The sequence below is a fragment of the Eublepharis macularius genome, chromosome 2, assembly GCF_028583425.1.
Source record: "Eublepharis macularius isolate TG4126 chromosome 2, MPM_Emac_v1.0, whole genome shotgun sequence".
Classification (NCBI taxonomy): domain Eukaryota; kingdom Metazoa; phylum Chordata; class Lepidosauria; order Squamata; family Eublepharidae; genus Eublepharis; species Eublepharis macularius.
Window position 1 is genome coordinate 167,541,749 of NC_072791.1, and position 13,252 is coordinate 167,555,000.

Here is a 13,252-nt window from a genome sequence, read left to right on the forward strand (position 1 = left end):
AAAGAAAATTCAAGCTCCAATGCACTCTCTCTATCAAAATGCCCATAGCAACTGTCTTTCTCCCTCTCCACTGTCTGCAGAGCTGGGAGCCCCCCTGCTCTTTGCTCCCATGTAACAAATTTGGAGCTCCACACTTGAAAGGAAGACCTGCCTATCAAGCTAAATTGGGCTTAGATTGGGGTTTCCAGGGCAACAGCAGGAGTTCAGACAGAGTTCAAACAATCCCTGCCTCTGGTTGCCTAGGGAATTGATTGCAGGTGCCAGACTGTCTGGCTTGACGAACAGCAATGAACGAGGCTTGCAACGACCGCCTGTTTGTTTAGAATGGGGCCTCATGAACAGCTTGTTCGCGAACAGCAGATTGGGATGTTCATGGCTTTTTTTGTTTCATATTGCTGTTCGTGCCTATCTCTACTCCTGAGTACCATTGCCAGTGAAAGGAAATGGCCATCCCAGGTTGCCAGCCTCCTGTGTGGCACTGCCTGGGAGTGGCCAGCCAGTCCACCAACCCGAAAGTGGGGGAGGCATGATGATGTCACTTCCAGTAGTGATATCATCACGCCAAGCTGGGAGTATCAATAAAAAAGTAATTCCTGCACCCTCCATCTCCCCAGGGTCCAATATTCTTCTGGACCCCATTTGGCAACCCTAAATACAACTCCTGTTTGTAATTTCCAAGCAGCTGTTTAATTCAAAACAACTTGCTTTTTTTTCTTACAGTATCAGGGATCATCTTAATTCACCAGATCCCAAATCCAGCTGTGAAATGACTTCCCTTTCAACTTTTAATGTTCCTTATTTGAGTACCTAGCATCATCCCTGCCCTGCCCCAGGTATCAGTTTCCTTTATAAAGCCAGTGAAATTAAGATGGGTTATGCATGGTCCTAAAAAATGAAATAAGGAAGCAATTTTGTTTTTATTCAACTGTATTTAGATCCGGCTTATCTGTCACTTACATGGGAACCAAAGCAATTTTATAAGTGGAATGTCCTGCCAATATCACACTTGTGAATGCCAGACTACAGTGTATTATCTTTTTCTAAAAACCAATATGCATTTTCAGTATTGGAAATTTGATTCCTAACTTAAAGTGGTGAAATGCATGCCTGCCATGCTTCATCCTCGGAAGCAATTTAAAGAAAGGTAGCTATATGGGAACCATATGGTAAAAGTGGCTTCCCAGGCTTCCCAACACACAGTTCAACTCAGAAGGGTAGGTTTCACAGCTTTAGTGTGTTGTCAAGGGTACAGACACAGCCACTTTGCAGTGTACTGATAAAATAACACATGGTAGGCTTTTAAAGTGCCTTACTACATGGCTTCTGACTGAGCATTTCAGTGTACTCAGAATTGGCCCAACCTGCATGAAAAGGAATAATTTCTTTCTAAGAGTTGCCTGATAGTATTTGGTACATCTGATTCCGCACACGTTGGATAATGCACTTTCAATGCACTTTAGCAATCGTTTGGAAGTGGATTTTTTGTTTCACACATGAAAAATTCAGTTCCAAATGATCTCTAAAGAGGATTGGAAGTGCATTATCCAACGTGTGCGGAACCACTTATTCAAACGTAGGGATGACATTTATAGGCAAACTCAGTTATATGGTGGGGGGGGGGTCCTATGACTCATAATTCTAAGGCACCCAGCCACATGCTTGGAACAGGTTTCCTTTCTCTACACTTCTTCCCTAGCCGCATTCCAATAGACAAAAATAGCAACTGTACCATGTTCCCCAGATTTTCTTTGTTTGCACAACTTGCTGAAGAAGTGGAAAGGCTGTCTGGATAAATGGGCCATGTCTGTGTTCTTTCAAGGGGTTTCCTGTATGGATCAAAGCCGCAAGTTACTATGTTGTTTTGATGAACTTCAGCTTCATTAAGCCCATCGGTAAAGATGATTCTGCATCTTAAGTATATGAAAGAATTGGTTTGCTATGAAGGGGGAGATTAAGCAGCTTCAGAAAAGGAATTGTAGTCATTTTTCACTCTTGTACTGTGAAAGCCTGCCGACCAGTCATTCACTGCTGCTTTTACCTGTAACAGTTAGGTTGGCCTCTTATTCCTCTAGCTGTCATTCATGACCACTTTAAACTACTCTTGCCTTAAATGTTCTTTAGGGAGTGGAGGTGAATACTTTCAGCCTGCAGATGACAGTATCCTTTCCCCCTTCATCCTAACGATTCTTCACAACTTTGGGTAGTTAATCCCAAATGTTAAAAAATTAATCGGTTCAGTTACTCTTCTTTCAGTATTGAATTGGACAACTGAGTTTAGCAAAACAACAACAAAAGTATAGTTTTGAGATCCATAGAATCAAATCAACTTGGCCTTTTAATGGTTACTCTTGCCCAGCATATGCTAAATAATTGGGGACTCTTCAAGATAGTCCTTTCCTACAGGAATAGTGCTTTTCTCATCACTGTGTACTGAGGCTTAGCCACATGGAGTAGTGTCCCCAGAGAGGGAGCTTTGCTTCAGGATACTCTTGTTTAAGAAGCAGATGAAGTTGGATTGTTATCATTTTTAGAAGTAAGACACGTGCAATTTAGAAGACGTGGGGGAAAGAAAAGTGAAAAAGCAATTAAGTTTTTTCTAGCCACTCAAAAAGGTATATGATGTGCAGCATTTTTCTGTGAGGCCACAGGCATACTCCCGTAGGTGTTCATGACGCAAGTACAACATCCATCCCTGCACAAAAGGTGCATGTTCATGCTGGATAGTAGGAAACTGTGATTAGGGATGAGCTGCTAAAGCCTTTTATTTTCAGTTTTGTATGTTTAATTTTTCCTTGTGTTCTGTTGAATTATTCTTTTATGCATTTTTATGCTATAGGTGTCAAATATTAAAATACATTTTTCTTGGCAAAAAGCTTGCATGAAATAAAGTCATTGTAGAAATAAGATGAGATTAGGCTAGTCAGATTGAATCAGGCAGGATTTGAAATTCCATCTCATCTCCAATAAAGATTCATATAGAAAAAGAATATTTGCAGAGACAGGGTCATTTGAGCAGGATATTAATTAATGTGCTCAGGGAAAAGAGAGTCTCTGAGAAAGTGCTTTTAAGGCATTTCTCTCCTAAATTGTGTGCCAGGGTGAACTAGCATCCCCTGGGAGAGTTTCAAGTTTGCCATGAGCAATAAATCAGTTAACAGTTAAATAATGAGAGGTTCCTGTGAGCCAAAATATTCACCCACAGGGAGCTGTACACTGCATCTCAATGACTCACTGCTTTGGCCATGCCTCCTTCCAGTCAACCTCTGCTGTGGGTGGGCAGTTCTGCTATATCTCCACACTAGGAGCAATTTGGAATCAGTTGTGCTGATACAGAGATCCAACATTGGTGCCTGCTGTTGGAGGGTGCTGTGGCTTTTCATGAGTCATTGATTGAATTTAGGCTTGGTTTGTGGGCAACAGAACACCAATTTAATTGTTTCTGTCAATTGAAAAATAATGAAGCATCAGAGCCATGCACTGGGGAGGATGTTGTGCGAGCACATAAGTCCAAGGACATTGAAAGCTCATTCCTGTATTCATCATGGTTTGTCAGAACATCTGAATGTTGCCAGTACTTGCCCTTGTAGTGGGAACACTTTTTCCCATTGAGACATTCAAGAAGCATTGCCAGATAGCTGCACCTTTAACCATTTTTTATTTTGTTATGGCAGTAAAGCTATATGTACAGAAAGCACCTTACATATTGGTTATGTAATGAGCTTGACTCAAGGGGTTTTCCTAACCTGATTCTATAGATTTCTATTGGAAATTCAAAGGCTTCAGACAGAGTATATACTAAGTATATGCTGTACCAGTCTAAGTCCTCAAATTAGTCTGTTAGTCTAAACATATAAATAAAAGCATACGTTTGCCAACTAATGATGGCTTGGATCCATGAGCACAATGCTATGCCCCCCCTTTCCACTGTAGCCCAAAAATGCTCCTGAAATGCTCTTCCTGGGTGCAATGGAAATGCTACATTGAATCCAACCCAATGGTCTTTGACTTTTCCCTTTTTCTATTGCTTTATGTTTGCTTTTGGGTCTATTTTCATGTTCAGAGACATGTCTCAAACATAGTCTAGGAGATTGCTGCAGCATGAACAGAGAACATTTAATGAAGGCTCTCTAGCTAGAGGAAGAATCTTTGATGTTAATCCCATAATCACATTCTCTGTTGGAAAGTGGGGGTGTTCTTGCACAGCAATGCTTTGATTTTAAAACTACTTATTGACCTAGGCAACCTGGACAGGATAAACTAAACATTAGAATCAGACAAGCTTTCTGTTACTTTCTGAATCTAATAACAGGTTTGAAAACCATTTTCCACTTCTAAAAGTCCATCACTTTGTATTTAGTCTATTTCTATTTGTGGGTGTTTGTTTATCCAATGGTTTCTGCACAGTGTTGAAATGGGAAGTCTGAGTTATAGATGTGGAGTAAAATTGAGATGCTTCAGACCTAACTTATTCAGTAATAGTGAAACCAACCTGTTCTGAAATAATCACAGCCCCCAATCCACAGTTTCTATGAAACCACCTAGATTAATTGCATTTGTAGTGGTGAATAAATTTTAGATTATTTATAAGAACAAGTACTACAGATTGCTGCATTTCACACAAAGAAGAAAAATCCCTAGTTTTGTTTTGGCCCATTCTGCATAGCACACTTTAAGCTGGTGATGCTGAGCATTCACACCAATCGGTGCTGAAACGGTTTGGGGTCCCATCATTCTGCACTGCTCAACCTCAAGGCAATTTGGTGTCTGTTATCAAGCTGAGATGTGTCTGTTTTGAGCCACATTTTGTAGGAGCTGAAGCCAGCATAATTTTTTTAAAAAAAAATTGGCTTGATCGTAATGTTGCAGTGTTGGGGACCCCCCCCCCCATATTTACTAGTTGGGCTGTCCTGTGCAATTGGAGATGCAATTGGTGGCATTCCGGGGGAAAACATGTCCTTTTTGTGCTTGTTCCACTCTCATTTATTTTTTAAAAGCCAAGCCAGGAAAGGATTAAAATGCTGCTGCTTCATTCCCTTCCCTACTACTTTGTTTCGCAAATGGCTGCACAAAACACTTAGGTTTTTTTTCCTCTTTGGCATTAGGAGAAGCCTGAAACATACTGGGAGGGAGGGGAAAGCAATCATTTAACCCTCTCCTGGCTTTTAAAGCCATCAGAGAATAAGCAGCAACATTAGGACTTGTTCCTGGCTTTGAAAAAAAATGTATGTGCATACCTGGGAGGAAGGAAGCAAATGGAGAAGCAGCCTTATGACCCTTACCTTGCTTTACTGATAACAATGGTGGGAAAAGAGTTCAGAAAGTTGAGGAGGGTGGGAATGGTTACCAGCAGACAGACCGATCAGCTCCTGGGGAAAAGGAAGAGGGGGGTCACAAGAAGCAGAACAGGAGTATGGTGTTTCACACAGACATAACATTTGGCAGTGTCAACTAGCATCGGCTTCAAAAATAAATTGCGCAATATGCACAGGGGGGAAATATGGGGAAGAGATGGACAAATGTCGTATCTGCGTCCCATGTCTACCTTGGATGTCTGAAAAAGAGGAGAACATGGGAAGCAGAATGGAATATGATATGCTGAAAAATGAATGTGCAGAATGGGCCATTGTCTCATAAAGGATCCCTGTTAAGCTCCAGAGTTATGATGTCCAGGCATAAGGATGTTCTCTTTTGAAATGGGGGAATACAAAGGAGCGAGACTAAACTGTTCTTGTGCCCCATTCCTTTCTTCACCATGTTTCAGGTCTTTTAGAAGACCAGAAATAAGCAGGCATTGGTTTAACAATACACTGGAGTAAGATGTAGGATGGGTAAGGTTTATTTTCCTAGGTGCTCAAAAAGACAAGCAAACAGCCTACTGTTTGAATGTGAATGGGCTGATATCAGCATGTGGAACTTCTACTGGGAAAATGGCAAATGGGAGAACTGTTAATCTCTCCAATGTCTCCATAGGTAGTTTAAAGAACTTTAAAAGTCTATTCCTCAATTCCTTATCTACTGCGTCTCATTTGGCTTGACCCTGTCCAGCTTCCTACCTCACTCACGGTTCTCTTTGTCAGATGCATCTGGCGGGGAGGACTGTGGTTATCAAGGGCTTGTGCTGCAGTGCTGCTGAACTCTTTTTGATTTTGCTACTACAGACTAACACGGCAAACTCCTTTGAATCTTTACACAAGCAAACTGATCCCCACACCAAAAGGAGCTGTCTGCATCTCCATATCAAAGGAGTTGTTTACATCCCCCCTCTCCTCCTTCCCCCCTTCCCCCCCTCTCCTCCTCCCCCCCTTCCCCCCCTCTCCTCCTCTATATTTGGCCAGTTTCCTTCTGCCCTCCATGCATCTGACGAAGAGAACGTGATTCTCGAAAGCTTATGCTACAATAAAATTGGTTAGTCTTAAAGGTGCTACTGGACTCTTTTTGATTTTGCTACTACAGACTAACACGGCTAACTCCTCTGGATCTACCTCACTCATGTTACTGGTTGCATTTCATATACAAAGAGGAAGTTTAGCACTTTCCTCGCCCTGCTTACCTGCATGCTTTTGCATGCAAGGAATACATCTGCTTTTGTTTGTTCACCCCTGGAGTTTCAGCACCACCTATCACTGCAAGGGGAATATATGCCATTTTCTGTATCTTTTCCTCTTCTCCCCCTGCCCCCCAGTCTGTAGTGCTGCCTGCCTTTATGCCGGCATCTCTGCATCAAATGTTTGTCCATATATCAGCAGATGCAGCAGGAGAAAGAATGCCCTATTGTTTCTGAATACCAGTTTTTCAACTCTGATCAGCTATAACTGTACTGACAGGGCATTTTGGATTCAGATTTTGATTAGCTAGGAACATGCATTTAGGTAACTGATACACATAGGCATGTACACATAAAATTAATAATAGTAGTAAAGTATTTTTACTTTGCCCCCTAAATTGTGTGTTCTCACCAATTTTCTATTAAAATGTAGCTCTTCACAATTAAGACTTAAACCTCCACCTGGAACAAAACCAAAATGCCTCTTAATACAGTTTAAGTTTAATACATGGTCCAAAATGGGGTGTGTTCTCAATGTTGATTCCATATTATTGAATGTGAAATTTATGTGTACATGAGCCTTAGTTTTAGAATGGATGTCTAAAAGGAGATAAGTGTCTTCACTGACTTATGAATTTGTCTACTGCAAACAACTCATATGAGTGTTGGAAAACTGATAATGGTGACTGACAAGTTACTTAATGGGGAATCTTGCTCCCCACATTTTTCTGTATGACAGAAAGGTGGAAAACACTATTTCCAAATTGTTGTGAATGCTTCCAGATGGGCAACATCTCAATAACCACTTGGAAACATTATGACATTATCATTTCTGCTGCAGTAAATATCCTTTCACTCTATAATAATAACAACAACAACATTCGATTTATATATCGCCCTTCAGGACGACTTAACACCTGCTCAGAGTGGTTTGCAAAGTACCTTACCATTATTATCCCCACAACAACAAACACCCTGTGAGGAGGGTAGGGCTGAGAGAGCTCCTAATGTTGTTGCTTTTCACACTGACCAGCCTATTACAACTGCCTAACTTTCAACCACATAAGTTGTTGTCTTCCAGTGACTGTCCTTTCATTACCTTTGTGAGAGTCTGTTCACAATTACAGGAATAAAACTGTGGCATATCAAAAACATTTTTAACAGATTGTGGACAGGTGGTCTCTTTGAGACAGATATTTCACCAGAATCTGTTAACTTCCTAAAATGGTTTGTATTCAGTAAAGTGAGAACTTCAGGTGTTTAGGGAGTCTAAATTTGGCTTTTTATTTTGAGAGAACTCTGCCAAGCTATATGACAACCAAACCCAATATTGACATTTTGGGGCCAAACTAGATTTCATGGGGACATCTTCTTGTATTCACATCTGCTTTGTACATGTGTAAAATGTGGGATGGAGTTCCAATTTTTGGGACACAGAATAGGTGTGAGGAGACCTCAAACTTCCTCTTTTCCTTATTGCTTTATATGCTTCAGCCTTCTTCACTTTTAGTATCCTTGCTGGGTTTGGAAAGAGATTCTTTCATCAGTGAGAGAAGAGTGAGATTAAGGGAAGGGCAAATTTTAGCTCCCTTTATCCACATCATCATTGTATGAGGGGGACAAATAGATCTTCCGCATCTTTCATTTCAACATGGTTGACAGAAGAATAAACAGTAGCCAGCCACCCTTTGATGTACAGATTTGGTCCTTAGTTAAAGTAAATACTTGAGGAACTGTACAGTGCTGATTTCTGTGTGCTCTTGGGTAACTATAAATGGATTGTCACCGTTTTGGGGAAGGTGGTGTGTATGTTTCAGATTCCAGAACAATTGTTTTTGTAGTACATGAATGCAGGGGTCACTTCATAGAAAAAGAGCTGGAGGAACTCATTAGCATAACTCATTAGCATATACCACACCCCTTGACATCTCTTTAAGTGTGTCGTTAGCATAACTGATTTGCATATGCCACACCCCCTGGCATCACCTATCCTGGCTGTTTTGGACCCAATTCTGGCCATTCAGGGCTGAAATTGGGCCCAAAATGGCAAAAAGGGGCTGAAAATGGCCAAAAAGGGGCCAAAATGGTCAGGATCGGGCCGCTGCTGAGTGGGAGAGTGATCCACCACCCACCAGAGGCCCGATTTGGGCCATTTCGGCCCCAATCCAGACTGAAACAGGCCCAAAATGGCCGAGAGTCAGGTGGGCGGGGCCACTTGACATGTGACCTCTTTGGGGAACTGCCGGAACTGCATACCTGTGCATTCCCCCTCAAAATGAGCCTTGCATGAATGTGGAAGCTCTGTGTGTATAAGGGCAGCTGGACTGGTTAGTGTTTTAAAGTAGGACTGTCAGCATATTAAGATGTGTCCTCTCAGATAATCCTTCTATTCTCCTTTTTTTTGTGGGTGTGCCTTTCATTATTCATGTTCTGTTGTCAGTGAAAGCACAGTACCCTGATACTGTGTTGAATCTTTTGGCGCTATGTCAATTGTAAGCATAGATTTAAAGCTACCTACCTTTCATGTCATCTATTAGAGAGCACTGTAATTAGAGGAGCATTGAAGGTTCAATGGTCATGAAGACAACAGTGCAAGGTTAGCTATGACTTTTCTTAGTGCTTGTATATGGTGGGCTAACAAGTAATGCAGTGTCCCACCCCCCCTTTCCGTATTCTATAAATCTTTAATATAATCCAATTCCAAAGATTTTATGGGCTTGTCTCATAAACACACACTTGATATTGAACTATGCCTTTTAAATCCCATCACCTCAGCCCTTTTTTATTCTCCTTATATGTAAATTGCTGGTTATGAACATGTAAACCTAATTTTAAAATGCTGTGAGGTCATGATTCTGGTTGGGTTCACAGTGCAGTGGATTGAGGCACTCAAAAATCACACTGGGAAAACAAGAGTGCTGTAGGCTTGATAAGGACTGGGCCTTCATGGCATTTTTAAATGACTTTAAAATCGTGACGCCATCCTTATCTAGTTTGGACCTAATTTGCCTGGTTGCCTAGATTTACACCTGACTCCCTGGGCTGATGAACAAGGCTTCATTGTGCTGAGTTCTTAGTTTGCCGACTCCTAGGCATCAAAACCACACAAATATGTTGTCACTTTCTAAATGAGTTCAAGTGATAAAGTAGTCAGCTGACCAGAAACAAATGTCAGCAGAAGATAAGTGGTTCTGTGCCAGGATTCAGCTCCTCTGTAGGGAGCGGGCTGTGTTGAGGGATTTGATGCAGGAAGTCCTTGGTTCTGTAGCAATCAGACAATGTTTGCGCTTCTGAAAACGTGAAGGACATGAACTTGTATCCTGTATATCTCTCCAGAATGCCAGATTAACCAGTTTTAGACTTTGGAATTTGCCAGCAAACAGACTTTTAATGATAATGGCTGATTTCTCTCACCCCATCTTTGCCTGCAAATCATGTGACTTCTGCGAGCAGAAAATGGTTGAAAACCATAACACATAAGATAGTGGAGTTGAACAATTTCTAGCAGTTTCCTTATCTAATGTAATGGTGCTCAGTATGCACAGACATGCTGAAAATAACTCTGGCAGTAAATAGCCAGTGCCAGCTATTTTTACAGATAAGGAAACTGTGAAGTTCTAAGGGCATGAAGGACAACTAACATAGCAGAACAGCAGGGTATACTTATACAACAGGTGACATTTTACACAGTAATCTAATGTGTGCATGCACGCACATAAGAGCATGTGTGTTTTCTCTTTAGAAATGTCCAAATAGGTTTCCAAGCTTGCAAGTGAGCACTAGGTATCAACAAGCTTTAGCCACTTGGACATTTCCAAAAATAATTTTCCAGTTTAAGTGAACTTTGCATCCTTGTTCTTTTAATAATAATAATAACATTCTATTTATGTACCACCCTTCAGGACAACTTAACACCCTCTCAGAGCGGGTTATAAAGTATGTTCTTATCCTCACAACAATCACCCTATGAGGTGGGTGGGGCTGAGAGAGCTCCGAAAAGCTGTGACTGACCCAAGGTCACCCAGTTAGCTTCAAGTGGAGGAGTGAGAAATCAAATCTGGTTCTCCAAATTAGAGTCCTGCTGCTCATAACCACTACATCAAACTTTTGTTCTTTTGACAGATGGCTATCCAGGTTCATCCAATGAAAATGGAGGGAAATCTGAATCGGTGGCAAACTTACAGACCCAGTCATCCCTCAATTCCATTCAGAGCTCACCTGGTCCAAAGCGCTCAACCAACACACTAAAAAAATGGTTAACAAGCCCTGTCCGTCGGCTGAACAGTGGGAAAACAGACAGTAACATCAAAAAGCAAAAAAAAGTGCGTGAAGGACGGAAGAGTTTTGATTTGGGATCCCCCAAGCCTGGAGATGAGACAACACCTCAGGGAGATAGTGCAGATGAGGTATGGATGTTTTTGAATGCACTTGTTTTAATAATGTTGACTCAGATGTATGATGTAAAGGTGGATTTATACCAATCTGGCATAATCCATCTGTGCTGGATCAAAATAATGAATCCGTGATTGGATCTGGGGAGTCAGATCCTGATGGGCTGCAGTAACCTGGGTTAATTCTGTTTAATCTGGAAAACACAGCAGGCTGATTTCTCCAAGATTACGCCCCCCCACCCCTTCTAGGCATGGGGGGGAGGCAAGACCAACTTCTTTAGCCTGTGCCCTCTCAGCTCCCCATGCTCCTTGCAGGCTCCTCTCCGAGCCTCTGTGCTAGCTGCTGTCTCCTGTCCACCACTAGTGCCCACTTTGCTCTGCCCTCCTGCTGCGGAGCTTGTTTCAGTGGTACTGAGCCACTTTGCACAGTGGACCGCTGCCCTCTTGCTACCGCCTGCTTTTTTCTGCCTTCATCCCTGAGTTCCAAAAAAATCCTTCAAGCTGCACCACCAGTTTCCATTTAAACTTTGCAGCTTATACCCTTCTTGCTTCAGTTTGGGATTCTCTGGTTTGACATTAAGATTCTCTTGTTCTACATTAGTTCCCTTACTATAGTTTGGTGCTGTACTGTAGATCCTTCTTACCTTGAAAAAATGCTAAAGAAGTGCACACTGACATTAAGCCTTATGTCTACATTGTTAATTGCATATTATTATTATAAATACGTTGCTCCTTTCCTCAGAGTAAGTCAGTCTATAACTTTTAGTTATTTGCTGTGACGCTTCACCATATGGGTGAATATAATTTACATTCTCCTCTGATCTTTTCATTTATTTAGTCTGAATATGGATTTTAATAACAAATATATCTGAGGGATTCTGACATTAGCTTCCTTGCACTTTTTGTAACACTAATTCTCTTGCTATCAGAAGAGCAAGAAAGGTTGGGGCGAAGATGAACCAGATGAAGAATCTCATACGCCACTCCCTCCTCCTATGAAGATTTTTGATAATGATCCCACACAAGATGAAATGGTAAGGTTCTAACTTCTTCAAAAAATGTATGCTGGCTTTGGAAAATCCTCCAAAGAGCCCAGGCCTGGTTCATTAGGCTACTATATTTTTCAGCTGGGATTTGTTACACATTCTGAGGAAGATGGATTGAGTGATCCATTTTTGAAGTCTTTTCTACAGTGGATATGAATCTCAGCTCAGCTTTTGCTGTAGCCAGAGCTTTTGTGGTGTTTCCCTGCTTATGTGTGTTGCTTCAAATTTCTGTTGTGTACTTCATTAGTTTTGTGTTTCATAGTTTTGTTGTTAAACAGTGGCTCTCAAACTTTTTTTATCATTAGGAAATACTTTCCAGGTCACATTTTCTTTGAGGGACCTCTGAGTGTTGAAGACACTAAAGGGGCATATTCTGTGGTGAATGCTCAGTTCACACAGGACACTGGCAAAGTCTGTGGTATTTCCCCATGTGAACAAATAGGGGAAAGACTATTGCTGAAATGCAGCAACCATGTGGTGTTCTAGTTTGATTCTGTTGTTGCGTCCACTTTGTTCTGGAGGAAAAAATAAGTTGGCTGAGATGAATTGGGTACTAACTTTCGGTGGCCCTGTAATGCTGGGAGTGTGAAGGTTTAGAAAAGCCTTTCCACATCAATCAGTGATCCACTGAATGTTGTTGACGTCCCTTGTTTTTGCATCTCTTCCTAGGATAGTTGGGTGCAGGTGCTCTTCACAGTGTCCTCACTGTGAAGCAAACCCAAACTTTTCATATTTGAGCTCTCTTTAAAAAGCAGAACAAGGCAATGTGTCTTCATTTTTATGTATCACTAGTACCAATAACTCTGTTAAGAGTTTAAATATACAGGTAATAAGACTGCCTGAAAACCACCTGAACCATATAGAACCAGATTCATGATGATTTGAGTGTTAGTTTCCGTGGTCTGCATGGGATCTATTTTTTGTCAGAGGATTCCTTGCCACAAGGCACATAGCATCTTCCAATATATGGCAAGAGGTGGCAAATGTTCTCATGCACACAAATGGGATCTATGAATTTCTCCAAAATATAATGTGGAAAAGAGCTGCCCTCTGTGGCTTGCCCTAGGCTAGGTTTGTAACTGTATCATAGCTCATCTTCGTTATTTTGAAGATGGAGCAGAAGGAAAATTTCTAATTGTAGGGAGTCCTAAGCCAGGCTTGTTTTAATTTTTTTTAAATCATGGCTAAACCTGTGATTTAGGTAGTTCATGGTAGGTCTTTATGAGTTTTTTTTAAAAAAAAAACATTAAAGGTTACTGAAAAGATTAAAG

General features: G+C 41.2%; 1 protein-coding gene across 2 annotated transcripts in view; it reads left to right on the top strand.

Annotated features, from left to right (window-relative positions):
- Positions 1 to 13,252, top strand: part of KALRN (kalirin RhoGEF kinase) — a 717,152-nt gene that overhangs the window by 639,505 nt on the left and 64,395 nt on the right. For both annotated transcript variants that reach the window (XM_054971242.1, XM_054971241.1), the window contains 2 exons: positions 10,667 to 10,950; positions 11,865 to 11,969. In XM_054971242.1, the coding sequence (XP_054827217.1) occupies positions 10,667 to 10,950; positions 11,865 to 11,969 (389 nt within the window). The remainder of the gene's footprint in view (positions 1 to 10,666; positions 10,951 to 11,864; positions 11,970 to 13,252) is intronic.